The sequence below is a fragment of the Pavona decussata genome, unplaced genomic scaffold, assembly GCF_977016875.1.
Source record: "Pavona decussata unplaced genomic scaffold, jaPavDecu1.1 SCAFFOLD_84, whole genome shotgun sequence".
NCBI lineage: Eukaryota > Metazoa > Cnidaria > Anthozoa > Scleractinia > Agariciidae > Pavona > Pavona decussata.
The window spans coordinates 1,408,039-1,432,894 of record NW_028145502.1 but is presented as its reverse complement, the minus strand read 5'-3'; the positions used below and the strand labels follow the sequence as shown (position 1 = coordinate 1,432,894).

The following is a 24,856-nucleotide window of genomic DNA, read 5'->3' as shown; positions in this document are numbered from 1 at the left end:
AACAAAACCAAAACCAATCGTGACTTACTCGCACGCGTTTTCCCGCGCTTGGCGCCGGCTACATGTATTTGCTTCGAGTTCAGGCCCAGTTCTTCAAAGCCCGATTTAGCTTATTCCTAGGTTAACGTGAATTCACCTTTGATTTAGGTTAATTACTAATCAATGAGAATTCTTCAAATAGACTTTTGTCCTTCAGACTTTACTTAGGCTTTTCTTTACTATTACCTTAAAATTAGCTTTTGAAAACATTTTAACGATCGAAATAAAAACCTCGTTTTACTTTTAATCGGGGATTAGAGTAAATCGGCTTTTGAACTACTGGGACCTGATTTGCTTTTTTTCTCGGTCTGTTAAAATCGCAGTATAACCCCTAGGGTAAGTTTTATTTTATAAGGTGATCAAAACAGTTAATTCTGTCGACATAGCTTATCTGCGGTTTCTGTAGCATGCGTGTATTCACTATCGATTCGTGGCTTTCTTTCTACGCAGCATACCATTAGTACCCCGTCGTCCCAAGTCTGGAGAGCCAGGGACCGGGAAAGGAAAGGACAAGAAAGGAGACAAGAAAAAGGGCCAAGCAGCTGACACCGACAAACCTGATACCCCCGTGGCGCCTTCAGACCCGGATGAAAAGGTGAGCACAATTGCAGTAGTGTAAAGTGAAGAACGCATAGGGAGCTTTGCCAAACAGTTTTCCAACTGTTGTTGCGAAGTTCACGCATTCCAACTCGAGTTTGGCAACTTTTGTTTGCCATGTGAAGGCTAACAATCAGCCACAATACATATCAACTCTTTTCAAGAAAAAAGCTTTTATTTTCTAATGATTCCCCCTTCCTTTTTTCTACGAAGCCATACTCAATCACATCATGGAGAATAGGAATAGTAATATTTCGACGAAGTGTTTTTCAATTTTTGTCATATTGTTGAAGAGATCCTGTTAAAACGTTTTCAATATTTTTTTTACTTTCTTTATCCAGCTGGTCTTTGATGCATTTCTCGTGGGTCTGACAGTTATTGAAACAATGGTAAGTTAAATGCATTTGGTAATGATTAGGATAGAAATAAGTCAAAGAGAAATCGAGTTGGTTCAACAAAGTGTTGACGGATGTTGAATGAAGTGTTGAAATCATTTAAACGCACCTTTACGCTTTCTCGTGCTGTTTTCGATTGTCCATTGTGGCTTTTTTTTTCTCACCAGGCGTTGATAGACCAAACAGAACAAGAAGCCGAGGCCATTAGACAGGCAGAGCTTGAAAAAGAGAAAGAGCGAGAGGCATTGCAGAAGAAAGCAAAAGAGAAAAAAGACAAAAAAGGAAGAAAGAGTCCAGTGAAAGGAGGATCACCATCGAAAACAGAGACACCTCCGCCACGTATGGACCGACTGTTGTTGTTGTTGTTGTTGTTGTTGTTGTTGTTGTTGTTGTTGTTGTTGTTCTTCTTCTTCTTCTTCTTCTTCTTCTTCTTCTTCTTCTTCTTCTTCTTCTTCTTCTTCTTCTTCTTCTTCTTTTTCTTCTTCTTTAATAAAATAATTTCATCCCATTGTATTTTGAAGCTCCGCCAGAAGATCAAGAAGGACAGTCTGAAGAAGAACAGCTCAAACAGAAAACAAAAGAAAGAGCAAGGAAGGAATTCTTGGGAGCAGTGGCTTCGGAAGGTAAAGAAATTGGCGCCTGAAGGGTCCAAAAAATAGGTGGTCATCAGCCGATTGTCACCAGAATTGAAACGCGCGAGAGAAAGTTCCTTATCCTCACTTGCTTCTCCTCTCTCTTAGGCCCCGTTCACACTAGGAACTCGTGGCCTGTTCTCGGGTACGGGCACTAGTCTGAACAGAGCTTTTTTTTCGGTGCCGGAGCAAAAATCTGGGCACCGCGCCCGGGTACGGAAACTACCTCCTAGGGTCACTAGTGTGTACAGGATTTTCTCAGTTCCTACGTTTTTTCCTCATGCCTCCCTGCGATAGGGTAAACAAATTGGCGGCGATAAACTGACAAACGCGAACACCATTGCTTCTTGGGCAGCAAGGAGCCTGAAAAAAGTCCTTTGAGTTCCCGGCACACGACCCTGGGGCCCGTTTCTTGAAATTCCTGGTAACTTACTGGGTCTGATAAGTATATTTTTAAACGTTTTTTCGCCGATTACACAGTGATTACAGACACGGTACTTGACCAATGTTTTCATGTTTAGTATTCAAAGCTAACAAAAATTGACTTCTGTTAGGAAACATTTATCCCCAAAGACACTTATTGGTCCGGTTAGTTACCGGGACTTTCGAGAAACGGGCCCCTGCCACGGGCAAAAAGTCTGAACAGGGCCTTGAGGTGGAGAATTTGGGAAATCGACGCACCTGTATTCTGTGATTTCAGGGAAAATCAGGGATCAAATATTTAAATTTTTGCCGACATGTAATATTCATTTTCGCGTTTATTTCGGTTCACGGTAAGGAAGCTGAGAGCAAGGCGGCCAGGCAGGCTTTGAGCTCGCGCAGAGTGCGCGCGCAGGTGAGGCTCACCTGCGCGCGCACTCTGCTCACGCTTCAGTGTTTCGAACGTCTCGCGCTCGGTAACGGTATTATGACGTCACATTGAGGAGGAAGGAGCAAATACCTCTGTGCTCTGAAACACGAGTTCATTTGATAATACTTCGTGTGCAGGGGCGCAGGGATGGCGCAGTGGTGAGAGCATTCGCCTCCCACCAATGTGGCCCAGGTTCGATTCCCGGACTCGGCGTCATATGTGGGTTGAGTGTCCTTGCTCCAAGAGGTTTTTCTCCGGGTACTCCAGTTTTTCCCTGTCCTCAAAAACCAATCTTTACAAATTCCAGTACGTTCTGGAGAGTCTCCCCAACAAGTGCTCTGCGCTCAATACAGTGACACTTAAAGTGATATATTTTTTGTTATTATTATTATTTGTTTAAAAATGATTCAACTTTCTCTTTTTCGGTTTGGCGTGTGCATGTACGATTTGTATTGGACGAGATTGGCTGACTTTGCAATATTCATCTGTTTCGCTATCATTGCCGGAGTTTGTTTGGCTGTATCTTTATTTTTTGTCTTATTTCCTTCGCAGCTTTTCAAGGGTGATGAATTTCAGTGTATTTTAATAGGTCTGCATTTGGTATTGACGGCTATTTTTACTCTCCATTTGCAGATAATGGATTGAAAACTCGTCTTGAGATGATCAAGAATCACGCCATTGCCGTTTTACAAGAGCTCAAGGTAGTGCTTGTGTCCACGCATGCTCGGTACCCCTCATGTTTAACGGTTCACCCTTGAAGGCCAAATCGCTTGTGCGATTATACGCTAAATCACCACACCTTGAACCTCTGGCTATCTCTAACACAAATTCTTTTTATTTCATCGTCAAAGTACTTTTCTATCTCCGTTTACTATAACATTGATACGTTTAAAACATAACAGTGACGGCAGTTACTTTTCTTTTTGATGTAATAAGCGCTGGTATAGGCATAGTAATTTTCGACCGGATATCTCGAACTTGCGTTTTCGCGACAGTTTTGCTTTCTACTGCCTGTTCAAGTTAAGGGTATTCCGTTGTTGGACGTTTATTTTTTATCCTATTTTTTCAGGGCAAGGCCGACTCGACTTACAAGGACATGGACGATTGGCTGGGAGAAAGATTCCTGCAGGAAGTGGAAAGGTGATTTAGACCTAAAAGTGTTGTCATCGTGTCATATTTATTTGCCCGTTATTTAATCAAAGCGGTTGTCAATTGAGTGTTGAAAGCAATTTCGTATTTGCTTTGCTTTGCTACGCTGTATGATTGGTTAAAAAATCTTGCTCCATTTCCTCAACCAATAAGAAGTCAATCCAAAACCAATCCTTATTTGCCCGCACGCGTTTTCCCGCGCTTGACGCCAGTTACATGTATTCCCTTCGAGTTCTGATTGGTTCATTGCGTTGCTTTGGTGTTGTGATTGGCTAGAGCGATTACTTTGGTTGCTATCTTACGACAGTAAGGTGAAACCCGCCAATGTCTACTTCATAAACAAAGTTTGTTCAATAGTAAGAGGAGATTATTTTGGGGGTGGGGGGTGGGGGTGAGAGGGGCGTGGTAGAGTGATAGAGAAAAATAAACTTTTTCAGTGACGTAAATAAACTACATAAGCGCTGTCACATTTTTATTGATATATGTTTCGCATTTCTTTTAGCATCAAAGAAATGGCGGAGAATATACGCTTTGCCATTGAGAAAGAAGAAAAACTACAAGAAGAAGTTCTTCTCAAGGACAAAGACTTTGTGGTTGATTTGGTAAGTGCAGAGTGTTTCCTTCAAACCTTTTGTAAAATGCGTACAAGAGACGTTTTCACTGTTAAATTAAAACATTGAGTATATAGATGCGCAGTAGCTTTTGAGCCTTGTGAATTAATTGTGGGTAAGTCAAATAAGTGTGTCCAAATTAATGTCACTGAGTATTAATTCTCTCATCAAAAATGTCTTTTATTGAATGGAGTGGAACGATGGCGCTTCAATTCTAACGAAAGCTTTAGCCTTCAATTAGTAATTCGTGTATGTATGTTCTTAACACCGCCTGCCTAGATTAGCTCGCTATTTGCAGGCGGTGTTCATTGTAAGTAACTTTTTGGAAAACTTAATAAACTTGAACCTGAAAACTTGAACTTAGCTTTATTTCATCCTTTACACTTCGTTATATCGAGGCCGGTTCCACCGTCATACCGTTCGAAAAGAGTAAGGGATGTAGCCCCCTTTGTGGTCGGTGGGTGGGTGAGATCAAAATGTGGACTGATGGCGGCTGCCAGTGGCACCGTTACATGCTGACGTCCCATCTCACCCCACAGAAGAATCGTAAACCAACATGAGACTATATGTGCGGTATATAAATACATTACCATTAATACGTAAAGCGGTCCATTAACGCTATCTCTGTTGGTCCCTTCTCAGGACACGAAGACCTTCAAGACTCCCACACCACCCCCTCCACCAAGCCCCATTGAGGTACCCCAGAGTGATTCCTTCACAGTGTCCCAGTTGTCAAATTTATACCGACAGGTTTGTAATTCTATCTACGTTGCTGTGGTAAATGAGACATCACAGACCGTTAATTTGTTGAAGACTGCTGTATTTATGCGTGTTCTTGTGTTGTCCTTGGCAGCTGCTGGAGACAGCCCCAACCGGCGTCATTTCCAACCGTGCGTTCTGTGATACCATCATGGATCTGACTGCACTCACGGTGAGAACTTGAATTATCTATTTATTATTTATTTATTTATTTATTTATTTTTTTATTTATTTATTTATACATGGAGTCTCTACTTTGTCTTATGTCCAGAAATGCACCTAACCCTGAATTTGGGTACTTCATATAAAACAGGCCTTTTTGTCCTTTTCATATGACTTCATGTTTGACAGAGTTATGTGTGTTTTAGTGAGAATTAAGGTTAGGGGACACCTTGTGATGTCTATCATACAGTTCATAAATCTAATTAGCGTGCATTTCTGGACAAAACATTGAGGGACAAAACCCATGGAGAGTCAACGATAGGACACAAGGTCCCTTACAAGGGTCGACCTCCAAAAATTATTATTACCGCAGTTCTTGTTTGTTTCATCGTGTTCTGTTGTCACGCGGATCTCTTTTCGTTAGTTTAGAGGCCGAGGGTGTTTTTCTTTTATGCCATAAATGCTGGAAATTTTGGTTAGAAATCAAAAGGAACAGTTTGGTTTGATTGGAAAATTTCCCGGAAAAAAAAGCACCACCCGTGAAGGCGGTCCACGTTGACCGATTGGACCAGCCGGTCCGAAATTTGCCGCTCTATTTTGACAAACCCGGAGCTTTTAAAACCTCGGTTAAATTTTAACCGGAGATTAGCGTTAAACGGTTTTCGAACGACCGGGCCCTGGACCAACATTAAGGGTGCTTGGGTTGTCAATAAGGACCACGGATTTCCCTTGTTTGTGAAACTTCCATGCAGTAATAGTCCAGGTTCTTTTACGCTACAGAAAGTGGGCCAAGCTGTGGGCGTGTGGACCACCTGTAGCTCGTGTGTAACTTTACTCAACCTTACCCCGTTAATAACATGAATTCATTTTTCTTTTATTCTACAGTATGGCATGGAGTTGCTTCCAGACTCCTGGATGAACATCTCTCAGTCACAGGTAGATATTTGAATTCAAAATATTTTAAAATTGACGCTGTAAGATATTTTAAACCGACGTTTCGGCAATGCTGCCTTCTTCAGGGAACAAAACTATACCGTTAAAAAGTTCGTTAAATTTGCTCGCATGCCCGAATTCATAAAAGCGCGCGTGCGCGCAATACACGTGACAGCGCATGCCAGCGCGTGAGCAAGTGAAAAATGAGCAATTCACGTAAAACTCAAGTCCTTTATTACACAGGTAGATATGACCGCGAGAATCTGGCGTGTAGTGTGATCTCGAATATGCAAATATTTGACAATTAGATAGCCAACGAGGCACATAGCGCCGAGTTGGCGATAATCCTCTCATACCCAACAAGCGTAAGTGGAGTAATTGTCTAATTAAAAACAATCAATAAATATTTCTAGATCTTGCTGATTTTGCTTTGCAAGAGCAACCAGAAGCAATTTAATGGTCGCTATTTCTCGGGCATGGTATAATGGCTCATGTACCATGGCCGCTTAGCCAATCAAATCCCTGGAATTGCATTATACAATGATCCAGTTTTTTCCCCAGCAAGAGCCTTCACTGCAAGCTCGATCTCGCTCAATAACTAGACAACGAATATGTTTTATTATACATTTGGGTGGACGATTTTTCAAAACCCGTTTAAAAAAAAATCTGTTTCTTAATGAAACCGAACGAAAATGGAGCAGATATATATTTTTTTTAATTTAACAGTGTGCGGTTTACTCAACAGCTTCAAGATGTGTGCACATTGCTTTCCTTGGAGACAGAGTTTATCGATTGGCGCAGGTTTCTGTTAGCTGCGGCACAGCCTTGGCCTCCAGCATCTAAGCTTGATCTCCTACTGACGCTGGAGCGGTGCAGAGAGGTGGACACGACACTGTTAGGGAGACTAACACGGGATGAGTTCGACCAGGTGTGTTTCACTACGGCCAACGCCAGCAAGGTCAAAAGTTTGATTTATATATACATGTATACTGCGAGACATACAGTGGAACTCCGGTTTAACGATATGCCAAGGGAACGTTAAAATTATATCGTTAAACCGGGATATCGTTATAGCAGAATTCCCGGTATAACGATATTGTGGGAAAATTTCTAATTGATATCGTTATACCGGGATAAAGCTGATAATCGCCTTTTTACTGCACGTTATCTAATAAATTTGTAATTGATCATTAAATGAATTTGCAACATCCAGAGTATTCTTCAATGTCCTTAAAACATGTCAATAACAGTTTGTACAGCTCATAAGGTGTTCGTTACCAAAAATACAGAATATTCTGTGGTATGAACTTCAACGTTTTAGAACTTAATAAAAGTTTTTTTTGTTATACTATATTAGCATTTCCTGTGGTCTGTGATATTGATTTTATCGTTATAACCGGGAAATATTTTGCGCTCGGTTATCGTTAAACCGGGAATATCGTTAACCGAAGATCGTTATACCAAGGTTCTGCCCCATACATTTTACTATAACTTTTGCTGGGCAAACGAATGTTGATCGTTATACCGGGTATATTGTTATACCGAAGATCGTTAAACCGGGGTTCCACTATAGTATGAAATGAGCGGTTTCCAACAGTTTCTTTTTGAATGGTCACATTTTAGGGTGTTATCCACTGGCTCAAAAGTTGAACCATATTGTACAGCACAAAAATCAGCACCACATCAAGCTACTGTCCCGTAGCTTTCATTTGACGCTCGTTCTTTAAATTATGACTTTAACACTGACGTTCTTGGGAGTTAACCCTAACCCCTAATACCAAAGAACAAATTCTCGTGTCCTGTCCGCCTACTTTTCTTATAAGAGTACTGGGGAGAAGTTATTAAAATATCAAGGAAATTCATCCTGGGTGATCACATCCTTAATTCTCATGACCTCAGGGGTTGAATAAGCATTGATATTACAAGGAGAAATTTGATGCCGATCACTGTTAAGGCTTAAAGGGTTAATCATCACTACCACATAATTTTCTTTGCATTTTAACTTTTACAAATGTTATTTGTTCGTTTCACTTAATCATGCACAGGTCGACTTGTGGTTTTATGGACAACAAGAGTTGGAGCATCCCAAGGACCCGGATGTACCACCTGTATTTGATAGACAAGGCAAACTGAAAAATGTGAGTTACGGCAGCGATATACCGTCCCACTGACCGACTTTATTTTGCGTTTGTAGTTTGGTTGTAGAAGTATCGTAAGAAAATAGAACGAAAGGAAAAGTACCTGCAATGTGCATAACAGTAAAACTTTACCTTTTTTCAGGCATTTTTCCAGATATTTGCGTATCATAACGATGGTGGCCCGTTATTGGATTATGTTGATATGGTAAGTGACGTGTGATCGAGTAGACGCGCGAGCGTACGAGCGTGGGAGCGAGCGTGTGTTCGTGCGCGCGCGCAAATGCATGAACGAAGGAATGAAGGAAGAAAGGAAGGAAAGGCCGGGAAGGATGAACGGGGGAACATTGATTGATTGACTGATTGATTGATTGATTGATTGATTGATTGATTGATTGATTGATTGGTTGATTGATTGATTGATTGATTGATTGATTGATTGGTTGATTGAACGACTGACTGATTGACTGACTGACTGACTGACTGATTGATTGATTGATTGATTGATTGATTGATTATTGATTTAATGAGTTAACGATTTGCAAAGTCAGCAATTCATCAATTTTCACTTTGGAAGCCCTGCTACCAACTTTTTTCTGAACAGGTTTAATACTTCAATAATTGTAAAATTTTCTTATTTGATGAAAAAAAAAACATTCGTCGTTGTTGTCAATCAGTCAATTAATCCATGAACCTTACCTTTGTTTTCTCGATTTACTTGCATGACAGTTTAATACCATCTACAAATAACAGACTAGTAAATAATCCAAATTGATTTCAGGGCTGACATTACGGCAAAGAGACTAGTGATTCTACTTAAGACGTTTGCCCAAATAAATTGCCCTTTGCCTTAGTTTCAGCCCTGACGTCTGGCACGTGCATTTCTACTACAAGAGATCCGGCAACGGAATATTATTTAGAACTGTTTATTTGTGCGTTGTGTGGTCCCCTGCATTCCAAAGTTTCGTAACAGAATGATAATCCATCCGGCATCCATCCATCCATCCATCTATCCATCCGTTCGTCCATCCCTCCATCCATCCATCTATCCATCCGCCCCTCCGTCCGTCCACTCATCCATCCGTCCGTCCGTCCGTCCGTCCATCCATCCATCTATCCATCCATCTATCCATCCGTCCCGCCGTCCATCCATCCATCCATCCATCCGTCCATCCATCCATCCATCCATCAATCAATCCATCCTCCCCTCCGTCCATCCACCCATCCATTCGTCCGTCCGTCCGTCCGTCCGTCTGTCCATCCATCCATCCATCTATCCATCCGTTCCTCCGTCCGTCCATCCATCCATCCATCTATCCATCCGTCCCTCCGCTCATCCACCCATCCATCCGTTCGTTCGTCGGTCCGTCTGTCTGTCCATCCATCCGTCCATCGTCCAATCATTCATTTCTTATGTTCTATTTTACAGTTACTTTACTTCGCCGCCGACCCAGACCCCCTGGAGGGTTTCCTCCGAGCACTGAGTGTGGTTGCTAACCAACCTATGCCATCCAGCAAATCTTTGCACCATCTACCTCAGCCAATGACAGAGGATTACGGCGGTGATGTCACTGTTCCACAAATCCAAGTACGGTGAAGTCGCTTTGTTTTATTGTCATATGTTTCTAAAGCCTGGCTTCCATGTGATCGCAAACGATCTTAGACCATTGCAGGATCGGAGAAATTGGATTATTACTTGTTCGATCTCAAGTGATCGCAAAGAGCTGTTTTTCTATGTGATCCCAAAGGATCGCCAGAGATCGCAAATGAAAGTGGCTTATTCTGCCTGCACACTTTCTGAACAGCGAAATTGGCCGAGTATGAACTACTTGTATCATGGTATGAGCTTCCATCGCACGATCGCATAACATGGGTTTTCAAATGATCGCAAGATCACAGTTGATCGTATATGATCGGTAACGATTGCATAGGATCGGACGGTGTACTTGGAATTTATCTTCCAAAGTTTGTCTTTTTAATGCTTACTCGAGTGAGTGTTCTTCAAGTCAGCTTGTTTGTCGGGTTCTCAAGAAGATACAAAAGAAGTTGAAATCTGTATAAAAATCTATTTCCTTTGAATACTTTAGTTTCATATTTCCTTATTCTACTCGTTCTATTGTTGAAGTTTTGTAAAAGTCTGATTATGGACAAATCGACACTTGTATAGACGAAATTCAAAGTGAAACCATCACGAAAGCTACTTACTACTTTCCTTTGATGCGGTTTGTTACACTGGGGGAGCTCTAACTTATGAGTCTGTAAATGCGATCATTAAAATGGAAATTTTATTTTAAGCAGCGCTTTCAATTTCTACTTTGCCATCCACAGTTATTTCAATTAAAGAATTTTAAAAAAGTATAGTTGCCACCCAGTTAGGAATAATAGCTAACTATGTTAGAGCGGTTTTCAATTGAGTGTCGAAAGTAATTTCGCGTTTGCTTTGGTTTTGTATTACTACGCTGTGTGATTGGTTAAGAAAACTCGCGCCACTTTCTCGACCAATGGGAATCCAAACCAAAACCAATCATGATTTCGCTGCACGCGGTTTCCCGCGCGTGGCGCCAGTTATATGTATTTGCTTCGAATTCTGATTGGCTCGTTGTGTTGTTTACATCTGTTGTGATTGGCCAGAGTAATTACTTTGGTTTTCGTTTTACGACACTCAATTGGAAACCGCTCTAAAAGATTAAGAATCAAACAAATAATCAGTTAACAAGTCCGCATTGCTTTTTATCTAAGGAACCTCAGTCACCTCCGCCCGAGATGGACTCACTTGTTACGTTAGAGAACTTAATGAAGGTATTTATGATCATGTGACTTGTGAACACACTAGCCTCGCATTCATGCCATTATTCTAGCCTCACAACCATAGGAATACACTAGCCTCGCATTCATGCCATTATTCTAGCCTCACCACCATGGGAATACTCTAGCCTTGCATTCATGTTAATACTCCAGCTTCACATTCATGTGAGTGATATACCCTCGTTTCCATGTTAATTCTGTAGCCTCACTTTCATCTGAACACCCTGGCTTTGCATTCATGAGAATAATTTCACCTCGTATTCAGCTAGATCTCTTCAAGCCTTTTGTTCATGTGAATGATGTAGCCTCGCATTCTTGAGGATACTCTAGCCTCACATTATGAATACTTTGTCTTTACATTCGTTTAAATGTGTTAGCCTTGAATAACATCGCCTCGTATTGTTAAGCTGAAAACAATAGCTTGAAAATTATGTGACCAAGGATATGACTACACTTGTCTCACATTCAAGGTTCTGTCGCTGTTGAGTGATTTTAATCAGTTTTACTCATTGTATCACCATCAGATAAAGAGCACAGTTTCTCTTTTAACCCTTTAACTCCTAATATCAAATAACAAGTTCTCCTATCTTGTCCCTAGCCCCATACTTTTCTTATAGAAGCACTTGAGGGAAGTTATTAAAATATTGAGAAAAATCGCCATGCACGGGTGATCATATCCTTAATTCTCATGGCCACAGGGGTTGAATAAGCATTGATATTACGAGGAGAAATTTGATGCTGATCACTGGTAGGGCTTAAGTCTGTTCCTAAGTGACCTAATATTTCAAGACTATTGAAGATAAATTTTTGTACTCTCTCTAATGTAATAAAAGCTAGCCTAGTACTACATTTTTAACTCTACACGTACATCATTAAGCGGTGGAATGTTATTTCATTGGCAGGCTTTCCACCACGGGGAGGGCAGACATGAAGACACCCATCGTTTGAGTTTAACCGCTGACCCAGATGACACATTTGCAAGGGTGAGTGTGTGATTCATGCTCAGAGCACAATGAGCCAATCAGAACTTGGAGAAAAGTACAAGTCAGTGACGTCGAGCGCGGGAAAACGCATGTGAACGAGTCACCTATAGTTTTGGTTTTTACTTCTAACAAGTTGAGAAACTGGCGCGAATTTTGTTAACATATCACAAACAGTAATCAAGCAAATTGGAATAAATTTTGACACAATCTTCAGCAGCTCCTACTTTATTGCAATTTATGTACAAGACACGTGCGTTGCTCAGAAACATGACAAAATAGTTACTTTTGCTTGTGTTTTTCAGTATCCATTCCTTACCAGTCCCTTTTTCCATCCACAGGAACGTTTGGCTGGAGTGTTTGTGGAGCTTGGTGCAGAGGAAGCGGAGGCGGTCCCATTTCACTTATTGTACCAACATCCAATAATACAGGACTGCATGCATATGTGTCAGCGGTTCAAAGCGATTGTGAGTGCTTGTCATTCATGTTTTTTTTTTTTAAATTGAAACCGCCACCTAAAGCTGGCAGGTGAAATTCATTCTTGCACTTAGCTTAGTTCCAAGGCCTCTCTCTGTCTTTCATCTCGGCTAATCCGTTTCGGATCACGCGATCCGAGCGTTCTCTCGGATACGTCACAGAAACGAATTGACCGTGAGGGTCTGGGAGAAAGCCAAACAGGTCCTACTGACAGAATCAAAGGACTGTTTACTGTGTATAATGTCCAGTGCAGTTGCAGCGTAGCGACAAGTAATCTAATTTTTGTAATATTTTGAAAATCCGAGGACAGTTTTCATCAATGGTAGCCGAAAAGTTGTGGCCATTTGTTTTTGTTTGTTTGTTTGTTTTAGAGCGATTATTCTACAGCAAAGAAACTATTTGTAAATGTTTTCGGCGACGGTTGACAATGTTAGAAGTGGATACCATCTTGAAAACGTCGGGTCGACGATTTCAAGTTTTTCCCTTATGTGTTAGATAAAATTGGTCATAACTTTCTGTGGATCAATTCTATATCCTTGAAATTTCACATTATATTATCTCACTGGTGATGTACAAACAATTCACGTGTGACTAAAGTGTAATAATAATAATAACAATAATAATAATAATAATAATAATAATAATGATAATAATAATAATAATAATAATAGTAATAATAATAATAATAATAATAATAATAATAAACCAGTGGCCTAAGTTAATTGCAGTAATTTATGCAGTTATTGAAGTCACTTATTCTAATGTATTTTTAGCAGACTTTTAAAGTGCCCCTGGAACGAAAATTTCATTTTCCATCTTTTTGCATTTTCGTGTAGAGTATGACCTTCTTACTCATGTTACCAAATTTCAATCCTTTGCGGCGATTGGAGGTATTTTTTTTAGCTTTTTTTTCGAGATTTCACGGCGGCCATTACTTGGCCTTGTTCCGGAAGTTAAGGCTCAAATTACAGGAAGTGACGTCATTGGCTCAACACGAAAAATTCCATATGGCTAATTTTCATATGGATTCTACTTCATAAACTGTATTCTGCTGTTGCGAACTAAATAACAGCAGAATACAGTTTTTACAGTTTATACACGAAAAATTCCATATGGCTAATTTTCATATGGATTCTACTTCATAAACTGTATTCTGCTGTTGCGAACTAAATAACAGCAGAATACAGTTTATGAAGTTGAATCCATATGAAAATTAGCCACGTCGAATTTTTCGTGTTGAGCCAATGACGTCACTTCCTGTAATTTGAGCCTTAACTTCCGGAACAAGGCCAAGTAATGGCCGCCGTGAAATCTCGAATAAATAGCTAAAAAAAAATACTTCCAATCGCCGCAAAGGATTGAAATTTGGTAACATGAGTAAGAAGGTCATATTCTACACGAAAATGCAAAAAGATGGAAAATGAAATTTTCGTCCCAGGGGCACTTTAAACAATTAACAGGTCAACTACGTCTTTTATTTGTTTATTTTTTTTCCTCTCAGGATCTTCGCAGCTCCTTCAAAAATTCTTCAATGGACTCATTTGACTGATATTAAAAGAATAATTATGACGTCACGCTAATTTATTCATTATCCACTCGTCAGTAAGTGAAGTTCCAGATATCATTCACTTTCGACTCAAAATAGAGCTACGTTACATTACTTGTAGCATCCATTTTTTAAGGTTTTTAATAGCTCGTGTGTAATTTGACTTGTACAGTTAGTGTATTTCATCGCACTTTTTCCCTTATTGTGTATTTCTTGGTTGTGGAATTAAAGAAAATTGAAAACCTAAACGAAGTAATTAATTCTTTTTGGATCTTCTTGTATAAGCTTTCGCTTGCTAGAAATGAAATGTTAGCTGATGAAAACGTTGCTTTGGTGACACGCGCTCTGATTAGCGGAGAAACATTTTAGCCAATCAAAACACAACCTTGGACAGTTTGCAAACAAACAAGAAAAGGACAGTGAAAGAGAAAAAAGTCCCTTTATAGTTCCGAACTTGTCCGGTTTGGAAGGTCGAAGCTTGTTTCAAAAACCCCAGTTGGTTCTCCTTTCAAGAAAATGGCATTTTGCAAGGGAGCTGATTCGAGGACTCGTGAAAGCGTGCATGCACAATCAATAAAACATTTTGACTTGCCCATATAGCTACTGGTAGCGCGTTTATACAGGCAACCAAAATGTGTCTTTTCCAATGCCTTCTCCACACCGCCATGACCGCTATATTCTGATAACGAGTTTCGATCGCTAGAGACAGGCTTGTGAAAAACCACTCAATCATCAGTGGAACTGAAGTAAAGATGGCAAAGTTCAGCAGCAACATAAACAGGGAAATATTTTTCAAGTAAATCAGCCGATACAAGTTAAAGAAGCCACTTCCAGATACTATTGCAGTCGATTCAAACAGCATGCTCATGATTACGATGTCAGCCATGATTCGTTCATTGCGAGGGCTGCGAAAACTTCCCCACGGAGCTAACTCTCTCTTCCGAATCACATGACAAAGGTGATCAATGGCGACCACAGTGCTGCACTCTATGACTTCAGCTGCGCCGTGAATGATTCCAAGAACAGCAATCGATTGTAAACTGTCAAGATCCGCTTGCAAAGCTCGAAAGATGACTGCTGAACCAAAATACAATGGCGCTATGAGAACGTATGAGTAAGCAGGGTGCGTGATGTTCCATAGTCTTTGAACAGAAATACGTGATACTGTTTTGAGTATGACTCCAAGGAGAGGAGAAAACAGGGCAATGATCAGCTTTCCTTGTTCGTTTTGTTTGATATACGCTGGGTAAATTAACGAGGTAATAGCAATACCTAAGATAAACGGCAGAGCAGAAGACGCTGTAACTTGCATAAACACAGTAAGCTTTTGTCTCCTTGAGTGTACGCAGAAGTGATTTGTTAGAATATAAACTTGCAAAAGCACACTCGTGACAAACAGAGCATTAAGTGGGATGATTTGTACGGTAGAAAGGAATGATTTAGATATCCCCGTAGCTTGTAAAATCACACGATATAGTGCGTCCAAGCAATACAGAAACAAGCAAACTAGAAACAGCTTCTTCTTCGCTCCCATCAACTGATATGGACGGAAAAGAACTTGTATGTTTGCAAAGAACCATAGGTACAGGAAAGCGCAAGAAACCACTTTCAAAATTGTCCTCATCCATTGAATTTTCAACGGAATTGATGTCTTTGGGTGAAATTGGCAGTTTTGTACAGTTTCATGGCAGAGATAAGAGATCATTGTAAACAATGCGCCTATAAGGACGGCAGAGCAAAGTGAAATCAAAGCTCCGATGTACATTGATTTGCACACTGTGTGCAGAGCGGATGGTCTGAGCCTCTTCCAAGCCATTGCTTGGTCTTCGGTTCGCTGATTTTCAGACTGCAGTTCCCCAATGTCATCTGTCGAACAAGCGTCTATAAGGCGCGTGTTAAGATTACTAGATGGCAGAAAATCCCTTGCAGACGCTTTTCTGTCGCTGTATTCTTGGTAAATTATTTCGCCAACATGTTCCTCGTACCACCCTCGGCCTGTTCCTTGCCAAGTAGTGTAGTCAAAATTCGCTACAGTGTAATGAGCGTCCTCTGGACTGTACTGCCCCGACACGCTTCGTGTAAAGCTAAACACGATTTGTCCAAGCACTTCTATCACTGTACTGCCAGGCATTTCGTCTTCCTATCAAAGCAAAGTACAGCACTGACCTAGGCTGCTTTCCATGTAGCCAAAATTTTCGTTGTAATGGCATGCGCGGAACTAACGGAAATTTTCCTGAACAAACGTACGACCCTCGAAGAAACTGCCGCTCCGTTCCAGCCGGTCTGATCAAAAATTACCGTTCCATTTGTTCAAAATTTTCATTCCTATTTTGTTGTCTTCTGTTCCCATCTCGTACACTTTTTGATCTACCAATGCCGAGATTCAGTTGCAAGTTTGGAGCAAATGGAAATAAAGTCTTTCATTTGACACGGAAAGTATCTGAATTTTCCAACCGAAAATTTTGGTTTAGTAGAAAGCGCGCAGTTAAAGAGTATATTGTCACGAGTTTAGTGACTCGTTTCAGTTTCTTAATGTAATTAATATGTAATTTAATGTTGTCTTTATGTTACTTTTGTGATGTATCGTAATTTCTTTTTGTAGTAAACTATTGAAATAGTGCATAAATACAAATACCTGGAAAAAAAAATGAGAATCTAATGACAGAGTGATCGTAGTACTTACCTGACTTATGTGCGTTCTCCTCGGTGTTATAGTTAGAAGAGTGATGGCAAGGTTGTCAATTTATAGCTGCTATAAACTTCCGTCCATGCGCTGCGCAATCACGTGTCTACATGTGCTCTTGGCGGCCGAGTGATCACCTCGTGGGGCTATGTAAGGAAGTTAAAAACCACTTTCATTTCTAGAACGAAACATCCACTTATGCATGTCGTTTAAAACTCGAGGTGTTTCAAGATTTAGCATAAACATCAGTAAAGGCAAGGAAAAAAACTGCCGTGTCTTAATGTCGTTATTTCAACCCCGCGAGAACCGATCAAGGCGAAATTGTTGACGTGTTGTTTCCTGTTCTCTCACATAATGTTATGGCCTTTTCAAATGGCAATTTTATAAGCTAACATAGTTTGATCTGTTCCGATTCTTTAGCTGAAAATTTAAGTTGCCAAAAATTTTGGGGAACGGTATCTTTTTGCCCAAATTTAAAAGCTGTTCTCTGCTTAACGAAAATGCTAGCTGGCCCTTCATCACAGTTTTTACGACGTATTTGCCTCCGAAAACAAAGGGTTTATAGCTTTTCAGTGTTGCAAAAGTTTGAGGTGATCTTTTGGTGGAGAAAACGCTATTTTTTCTTCACAAATTAATCCGAATTACCAAGCGGGTTAAGCCGCGGCCACACGAGCGTTTTTTTGCTCGCGCAGGTGATGCGATTTTTTCTCATTTTGTCGCGTCGCCAGCGCAAGAGGGTGGCTACACGAGTGACAAATTCTAGCGAGTTTGGCGACAAATTGAAAGCCGCGTGAATCGCATACTTCAAGAGACCTAGCGCTATAAACAGACCGATGGCGGACGGCCCTTTCGGACCGTCCGAAGCGAGGATATAGTTTTTCGCCTATTTGCCTTTTTCTTCTTGACGATAAAAAGCAAACAAAGGAAGAAGAAAATTAAGAAAAGCTCAACGTAGATGCGTCCGTGGCTCGCAAAGAGAAAGGAACAAGGATTTTACCATCAACTTCTGACGGAAATTTCAGTCGTTGATATCCCGGCGTTTCCCGAGCTATTGCGGATCACGAGGCTTAGTTGCAGGGTGGCTACACAGGCGCTATCTTTACGATTTTGTCGCGAAAATTTCAATTCTGGCGACTTTTTTCTTGCGATTTTTTGACCTGTCGCGTCGCAAGTTCGAGGGTGGCTACACGTGCGATTTTCATCTCGCACTGGCGACGCGACAAAATTTGAAAAAATCGCATCACCTGCGCGAGCAAAAAATCGCTCGTGTGGCCGCGGCTTTAAACGAACCGTTGGATATCCAGGATTAATCTTCGAGTATGAGGATGAAATCTTAGGATATGCTCATTCACATGAAAGCTATTGAGCTTAATTCCGTTTGGTGGGTCTCCTTATTCCAGTTATAGTTCTGTGCTAACAAAGTCAATAAGCAAATAAATTATTTTAAGATTAATACGTCAGTAGTTTCGATCTTCAGCAAAGTGGTTTCGATATCTTGGTTTGATTCCAACCTCGTTCCCAGAACAAGTTCTGGGAACGAGGTTGGTTGTAATTTATGCAAAATCGAGAAAAATAAATGTTAATTTCAAGGCGAAATTGTCATGAAGAAAAACAGCTATATTATATTAAGATTTAAGTGTACATTAGGAGATAGGGCTTTTTCAGCGTCTGCCCCTAAGACTTGGAATGCCCTGCCGGCAAGCATTAGAAGTAAGACTGACTTCAACACCTTCAAAACCATGTTTAAAAAGACTTATTATTTTAGATACACGCTCAGTAGTATGCTATAGAAGTTTGGTCAGCAGCTTTTTCCTTTCTTTATAAGTATTTATAAGATGGATATATTGTCATATTGTTAGGGTTTCAATTCTTTTATAGTCGTTATTTATTTATTATTATTCGATTATAATGTATAATTTTATTACTGTGATGCGCTTTTGATCATATTTAGATGTAAAAAGCGTAATATAAGCATTAAACATTATTATTATAATTATAATTATTATTATAATTATTATTATTATTATTATTATTATTATTATTGTTATCACAGTAATGTTGTAAAACCTTATGTATGCCATAAGATTATACGTAGACTGGGGCGTGGCCCAAACCACGTGTAGGAATAACGATTCTCTATAGACTTTGTACAAAATATATAATAAAAGCTAACTCAATAAATAAAACTTAGTGACTTATAATCTCTAAAAATTATGAATGTAAGTTCCTTAAAAATGTAGTCATCATTTCAAAAGATTATTATTATTATTATTATTATTATTATTATTATTATAACTATTATTATTATTATTATCATTATTATAATAATTATTATTATTATTATTATAATATTGACTGGAGACAAAATAAAAAAAAAGAAGAAAAGTTCGTTAAGGATAATGGTTTTACTTTGACAGCTCAAAGCTACTCACAGGCAGGCCATGTTCAATTTTGGCAGCACCTTTCTTATATTGAGCTTGGGCTGCCTGTAAGCTGATTAGTATTTTGTGAGTCTGTGAGTAAACCAAATCATTTTACGATTTCCTAAAAAAGTAATTTGGAAAATTCTCAAAACAGCTCTTAAAGAAAAAGCCTTACCTTTAACGGACTATTTTATTTTTACTCCTGACTGTGGTTAAACAACATCTCAAGAAGCCTGCGAGCATTCTCCAGTTTCTCTCGGGATAGTAGAGCACGCGCGACACGCGAGCCAGCGCGAAAGTATCCCACGCGACGCGCGGGAGACGAAAAAATAAGAGGCTACAGACACAAGACAGGGTTAAATATTCAGGGGGGAGGGAAGGGGAGTGATAATGGGAATTTACGAATTTCTAAAGGCTGATCAATTACTAAGTTAGCCAATGGAATTAAAAGACGAATAAATTCTTCTTTTTTCGAGTAATTTGAGTATTTAAAACTTTATTAACATTTAACATTTAAACCTGAACTCAGCGATACAGAACAATTAATTAACGGGGCATTTTAGGTTCCTAAAGCGAAAGAGATCCTGAAATTTTGGATTAACCCAACTGTTATACAAAACGTTGATTTGCATATTGCGTTTCCTGTTTTGAACCTTTGAGGCAATAACATCGCCTTGTTCGACCTTTTCCCTTTCTTGGTTGTTCTCTCCAGTATACTTGCTTGCATCAGGTTGAACTGGTATTTGTCCCATTTCACATTGTGCTAATGAAGACGTGGGGTTAAACGCGTGCTGTTGGCTCCCTTTTGTTATCATTTCCGTGGGAATACATCCTGGAGCAGACTCGTACCCAGTCGCTATTTACGTGTTTTGTGAGGTGAGAAGACTCGATACGAGGATGGATTGAGGCGCGCGCGGTGTCATGGGAAGAGGCGAAGGAAAAATAGCGACTAGCAGATTTCGATCCAATATGGCGTTCGTCCGAAGAGTGATTTCTTTTTTGTGGGCTTGTAATGTCGTCCTGTCGTAATGGCTTCTTCGCGGGAATATTCGCGGGAAAAGGAAATATGACTGTGATACTAACCTTCGATCCACAATTCACTGAAAGAACTGTCCAAATCAACCACATCATCTTCCCGCAAATATTCCCGCGAAGAAGCCATTACGGCAGCACAACATTGCAAGCCAACAAAAAAGAAATCACTCATCGGACGAACGCTTTAGCTCGTTAAATACCAAACTACAACCCGCAGTGAATTTTAACTGCAAGAAATGTCTAAGATTACTCCGTTTTCTTGAAAAAGAGCACGGCACGGTTCCACGCACGATTGCACGGATCTGTCAAACGAAATCTGCCAGTCGCCTCTTCCCATGACACCCCGCGCGCCTCAATCCATCCTCGTATCCAATGTTCTCATCTCTCAAAAAACACGTAAATAGCGACTGGGTACGAGTCTGATCCTGGAGGGAGAGCTATACAATGGTAATATATGGAAGGCGGAATGGTGCAAAATTCAAGGAATCAAAATCGCTTCCAACATCAACAACCAACCTGCAGTTCAACATTTTCTTTCTAGATCAACAATAAAATCCGTCCAACTTCAACGGCAAATACAATAACCAAGAACGAAAGTAAGTCAATACCAACAACAATTCCTCTCGTCTTCAACAACGAATCACCTCAAAACCAACATCGAACAGAGTCTCAACTTCAACAACCCAAAACTCGTTCAACAATTTGGGGACGAGCGACTGGCTATGGTCGGGGGAGGTTGGGACCGAAAAAATCTATTGTACGGGAAATAGAAGATGGCGGCCGGCGGAGCTGCTAGCCATAGTAACGGATGGGACTTGTTTTTTATAGATTTGGAACAGCTAGTCTAAGATTAAGAGCAATTGAAAGCGTCAAACTTTACTACAAACTATTCATTAGACGAAACTCTTCTTGAAAGGTTTGAAAATGCTGTCCAAGCTTTACGAAACGTGCTTCCTCATGTCCATCATTCACATTCAGTTGCTGCTATATTGTCAGAAATACACACAATAGATTGTTTAATGTTCTGTTTAATAGTACTCACTTTTATAAAGACTGTTGATTAGTAAATTATTTGAACCCAGGAGTATCAGTAGACTCAGTAGTATGCCTGTTGTAGTAAAAAGCTGCTGTTAAACAAATTTGTGATTTGCCTAAAATGGGTCTCAAAATGCAGGAAATGAGGTTTCTGGGAACCTAGATTTTCAAAAATTTCCGGGGGAGCATTCCGGACCCCCCTAGTAAGAGCGCCTCCGGCGCTCGGCAAGATTTGGTGTTCAACGAACACCCCTATCTAACTCTTACCTACGCGCCTGATATCTGTGTGTCCGCTGTTTTTTTCTGTTTAATATGACTCGTAATCGTTGATTGGTATGCTTCGATCCGTATTTTGTTAGTCAGATCTGTACGTGTGTTAATTGTTTCTACTCGAAGAGGAGTAATTTCACGTTAACCATTTGCTTGATTAATTTTTACAGTTCCTTTGAGATTCTAAATGGAAATTTAGAGTTTGCCGTTGCCGTAAACGTGCCGCTATCTATAAAACGTTTTCTTAAACAAGAGAAATCTTTACCTAAGCAGAGAACGGTAACTTTTTAATAGTACCGTAAAGAAATCATAGTAACAATTACGTTTATCTTTGATATAAACAAACTTAAGCGTTTTGTTCAAGTTAGGAGTATGATTTGCTTCTGGTTGGGCGGGAGGGGGGGGGGGGGGGTCATCAGAAAAAAAATACTTTCTGCTTGGGGGGGGGGGCATGTGGAAAAAAATTGCATGCTAGGGGGGGGGGTCATACAGTTTCGTAGTGGCAATTAACCAAATCCCACCAGCCCCCCCATGCTCATAAAAAATGAACGGTCCCTTAGATGCCATCCAGTCATTTGGAATGCCTTCAAGGGTCCAGACAGATTCAAGGTGGGGAAAATGTTGGCATCTGGCAAGAAATGGAACAAAAAAGAGGCCCAAACAGGGGAAGCTACTTGGCAGGCACATCAACCCACAACCAGAGAATCGAACGGCCCTGGCGTGATGTCTTTCGTTGTGTGGCCCACTGTGTACTTATCAATCAATCAAACAAAACTTTGGGTAAATTATTTTAAGTGACCCGCAGGGCCTCGATTTATCACCTACCCTGCCGAAAATCTGGCATTCGCATAAACAATGGCGTGACATAGCCGGTGGCCGCGAACAACGAAAGCCAAAAGAGATTCAAAAATGTGCATCATTTTGAGACACAAAGATACGGACACTAGGCTGATAACTTAAAAAAAATCCAACATAAGGTTTGGGCATATTCTTCATCTATTCCCGCTCGATACAAGCACTTTTTTATTAGTGTGTCGACGAGGAGTTCGTTTTTCAGTATTCCATGGTCATTTCATGCACGTTTTAACAAGAATTTAGCATCGAATTCTTCATTAACCCGCACTGGGGTTATTTCTGTACTCTTACCCTCTGAATAACAAAATAATCCAGTTTACGAATTAATAAACATTTATATTTCTGTTAATAAATAACTCGCAAGCTACACTGTTGCGTGACAATCATGAACCGGAAATGTCACCATAAAGATTTGTATGTTTCAATGTCTTCTTCTCCCATGATGATTTCAAATTGGTGATAAAGACGATTTTAGTAGTTTTTGTAACTTATGTCTGTTTGCTTCCATACTTTGGTACGCAGAATAAATACTCAGAAACGAGCACATTATATTCGAAGTCCAACAAGAATATTTTTAAATCGTTTTTTTCGCCGATTACACATTGATTAGAGACACGGTACTTGGCCAATGTTTTCATAGAATTATAAGATTTTAAAATTTAGTATTCAAAGCTAACAAAAATTGACTTCTGTTAAGAGACAGACACTTATCGGGCCCGGTAAGTTACCGGGACTTTCGAGAAACGGGCCCCTGGGTCCAGTAACAGATCTAGATAAGCCCAAATCGTCATCGTCTTGATGTTTACTGGCGTTGAAAACATGGCCGAACGGGCAAGAATAAGCTGAACCTCGTCAGTTCCTTACATCTTGAAAACCATAACATGACTTGTGCTGGTCAATATTCTTTGTACAGGACAGCAGAGGTTCTATCTCTCTGGACCTTATTCTGTCTCTGCGATCAAACGAACATGGCCCACCAACTATCGACTTAAACGAGAAGCAAACTTCCATGCCCGCTGTTTTGTTTACAGTTTCTTACTGTTTCTCTGGCGTAATCATAGGTCCAAAATTGCAATTACGACGTTCAAAAATCTAATTAGGTAATTACGTTCATCTTCACACAAAGAATATTTCACTTCAGGATCTAAAAGCGCAGCAAAATAACATTATTAATAACAGGAGTATTGACCACTATTATTACATTTCCCTTAGAAACGTTCAGAATGCTGTCTTGTTTAATTTTGTTGTTGTTGTTGTTGTTGTCGTTGTCGTTGTGTGTGCGTGTGCTTTCTTTTGCAAATTTAATTCACTAAATCACGCGATTTTTGCAAATCTATAATTCACTAATCACGAGCTCTCATTTTTAGATGCATGAAGATTGGAAAATTCTATAGACAATGTTTTTAAAAACGGGAATGGACCCTTTTTGCTATTTCTTTTCCCTTTCTTTATTTACAGAGATCTTTTAAGATCTTACCTTAATTTAATCGCGTATCGAATCCTCCAATCAACTGTACCGAAAAAGATGGCAACTAGCACATTTACCCATAATTCCTAGCGTACGAAATGCTAAAAACGCTCATACAAACGAAGAGAAAAGTTGTAAAACCTTTAAACCTATCAAATATGGCTTTCTATGTGCCTACTGGTTGTGTTAGGTTCGCGAGGTATCGTGGTGAAATCTACAGCCGCTATCTTTATCCGTTCGGTGGATTTGAAAGTGGCATTGTCACCATAATATCCTTTTACCGTTGGCGCGGCGGTTTTCGCTCTGTCTATTGCAAATAAGGAGTGACAAGCCTACGCGAGTTGTCAGCAGATGATTTAGCGTTTTCAATATAGCTTGCACTAGTATGTCTTTCAGAGTTAAAATGGTTTTCTGCACGTACGGGCAGCGTATTTGTAGCGGATTTTTGCGGTAGCAGGTTGGGAGGATTTGATAGAACCTTGTATTTAACCATCGTGCGTTTAACATCAAAGGTGTTTTGTGTACGAGGCGTTCTGCCTCTCTTATTTTAAATTCTTTTTTTTTTTTTTTAATTTGGGGAAGATCTTGAATTGACTGGACACCTTTCTTGAGCCACTCTCCAATATTATTGAATAATACCTTATCCTGTGCTCATCAAAACTTTAGACTTTTTTTTTATAAAATATTAACCTCTTACTAACCGAGCGCGAGGTCCGTACTGGGGAATATTGGCCCGAGGTCGTAGCAGTACGGATCGAGCGCAGCGAGGTCAGTACAAAAACGACCGAGGGCCAATATTCCCCAGTGCGGCTCGAGCAAGCTAGGTTAGTAAGTAGTTTATTATATGGTACTCGGAGCAAACTTGTTGATTAAAAAACGCATTTCCCGTCACTTGAATTCAAAGGGTTTCCGTCGTGACGTGTTTTTGATGACGCGAGCAACCCAGAAAGAACAAGCTATGGTACCACGAGTTTGAAAACAAATTTACTGAACGTTTACATGTAATCATGCTCATTA

General features: G+C 40.1%; 2 protein-coding genes across 2 annotated transcripts in view; one reads left to right on the top strand and one right to left on the bottom strand.

Annotated features, from left to right (window-relative positions):
• LOC146475344 (sperm flagellar protein 2-like) overlaps positions 1-14,318 on the top strand; it is a 45,889-nt gene extending 31,571 nt beyond the window's left edge. The window contains exons 43-60 of the mRNA XM_085115741.1: positions 490-634; positions 978-1,025; positions 1,199-1,370; positions 1,553-1,654; positions 3,147-3,214; positions 3,583-3,653; positions 4,165-4,264; positions 4,916-5,023; positions 5,127-5,204; positions 6,080-6,130; positions 6,873-7,055; positions 8,173-8,265; positions 8,408-8,470; positions 9,692-9,850; positions 11,002-11,061; positions 11,970-12,050; positions 12,389-12,514; positions 14,026-14,318. Coding sequence (XP_084971867.1) covers positions 490-634; positions 978-1,025; positions 1,199-1,370; positions 1,553-1,654; positions 3,147-3,214; positions 3,583-3,653; positions 4,165-4,264; positions 4,916-5,023; positions 5,127-5,204; positions 6,080-6,130; positions 6,873-7,055; positions 8,173-8,265; positions 8,408-8,470; positions 9,692-9,850; positions 11,002-11,061; positions 11,970-12,050; positions 12,389-12,514; positions 14,026-14,073 — 1,756 coding nt within the window. The 3' untranslated portion in view covers positions 14,074-14,318. The remainder of the gene's footprint in view (positions 1-489; positions 635-977; positions 1,026-1,198; positions 1,371-1,552; positions 1,655-3,146; positions 3,215-3,582; positions 3,654-4,164; positions 4,265-4,915; positions 5,024-5,126; positions 5,205-6,079; positions 6,131-6,872; positions 7,056-8,172; positions 8,266-8,407; positions 8,471-9,691; positions 9,851-11,001; positions 11,062-11,969; positions 12,051-12,388; positions 12,515-14,025) is intronic.
• A 130-nt stretch (positions 14,319-14,448) lies between these two features.
• Positions 14,449-16,835, bottom strand: LOC146475343 (uncharacterized). Its single transcript, XM_085115742.1, has 2 exons — positions 16,754-16,835; positions 14,449-16,210 (listed from the first exon to the last, which is right to left on the bottom strand). The coding sequence occupies exon 2, from the start codon at positions 16,199-16,201 to the stop codon at positions 14,579-14,581; it is 1,623 nt and encodes a 540-aa protein (XP_084971868.1). The 5' UTR covers positions 16,202-16,210; positions 16,754-16,835; the 3' UTR covers positions 14,449-14,578.
• Between the last annotated feature and the right edge of the window lie 8,021 nt (positions 16,836-24,856).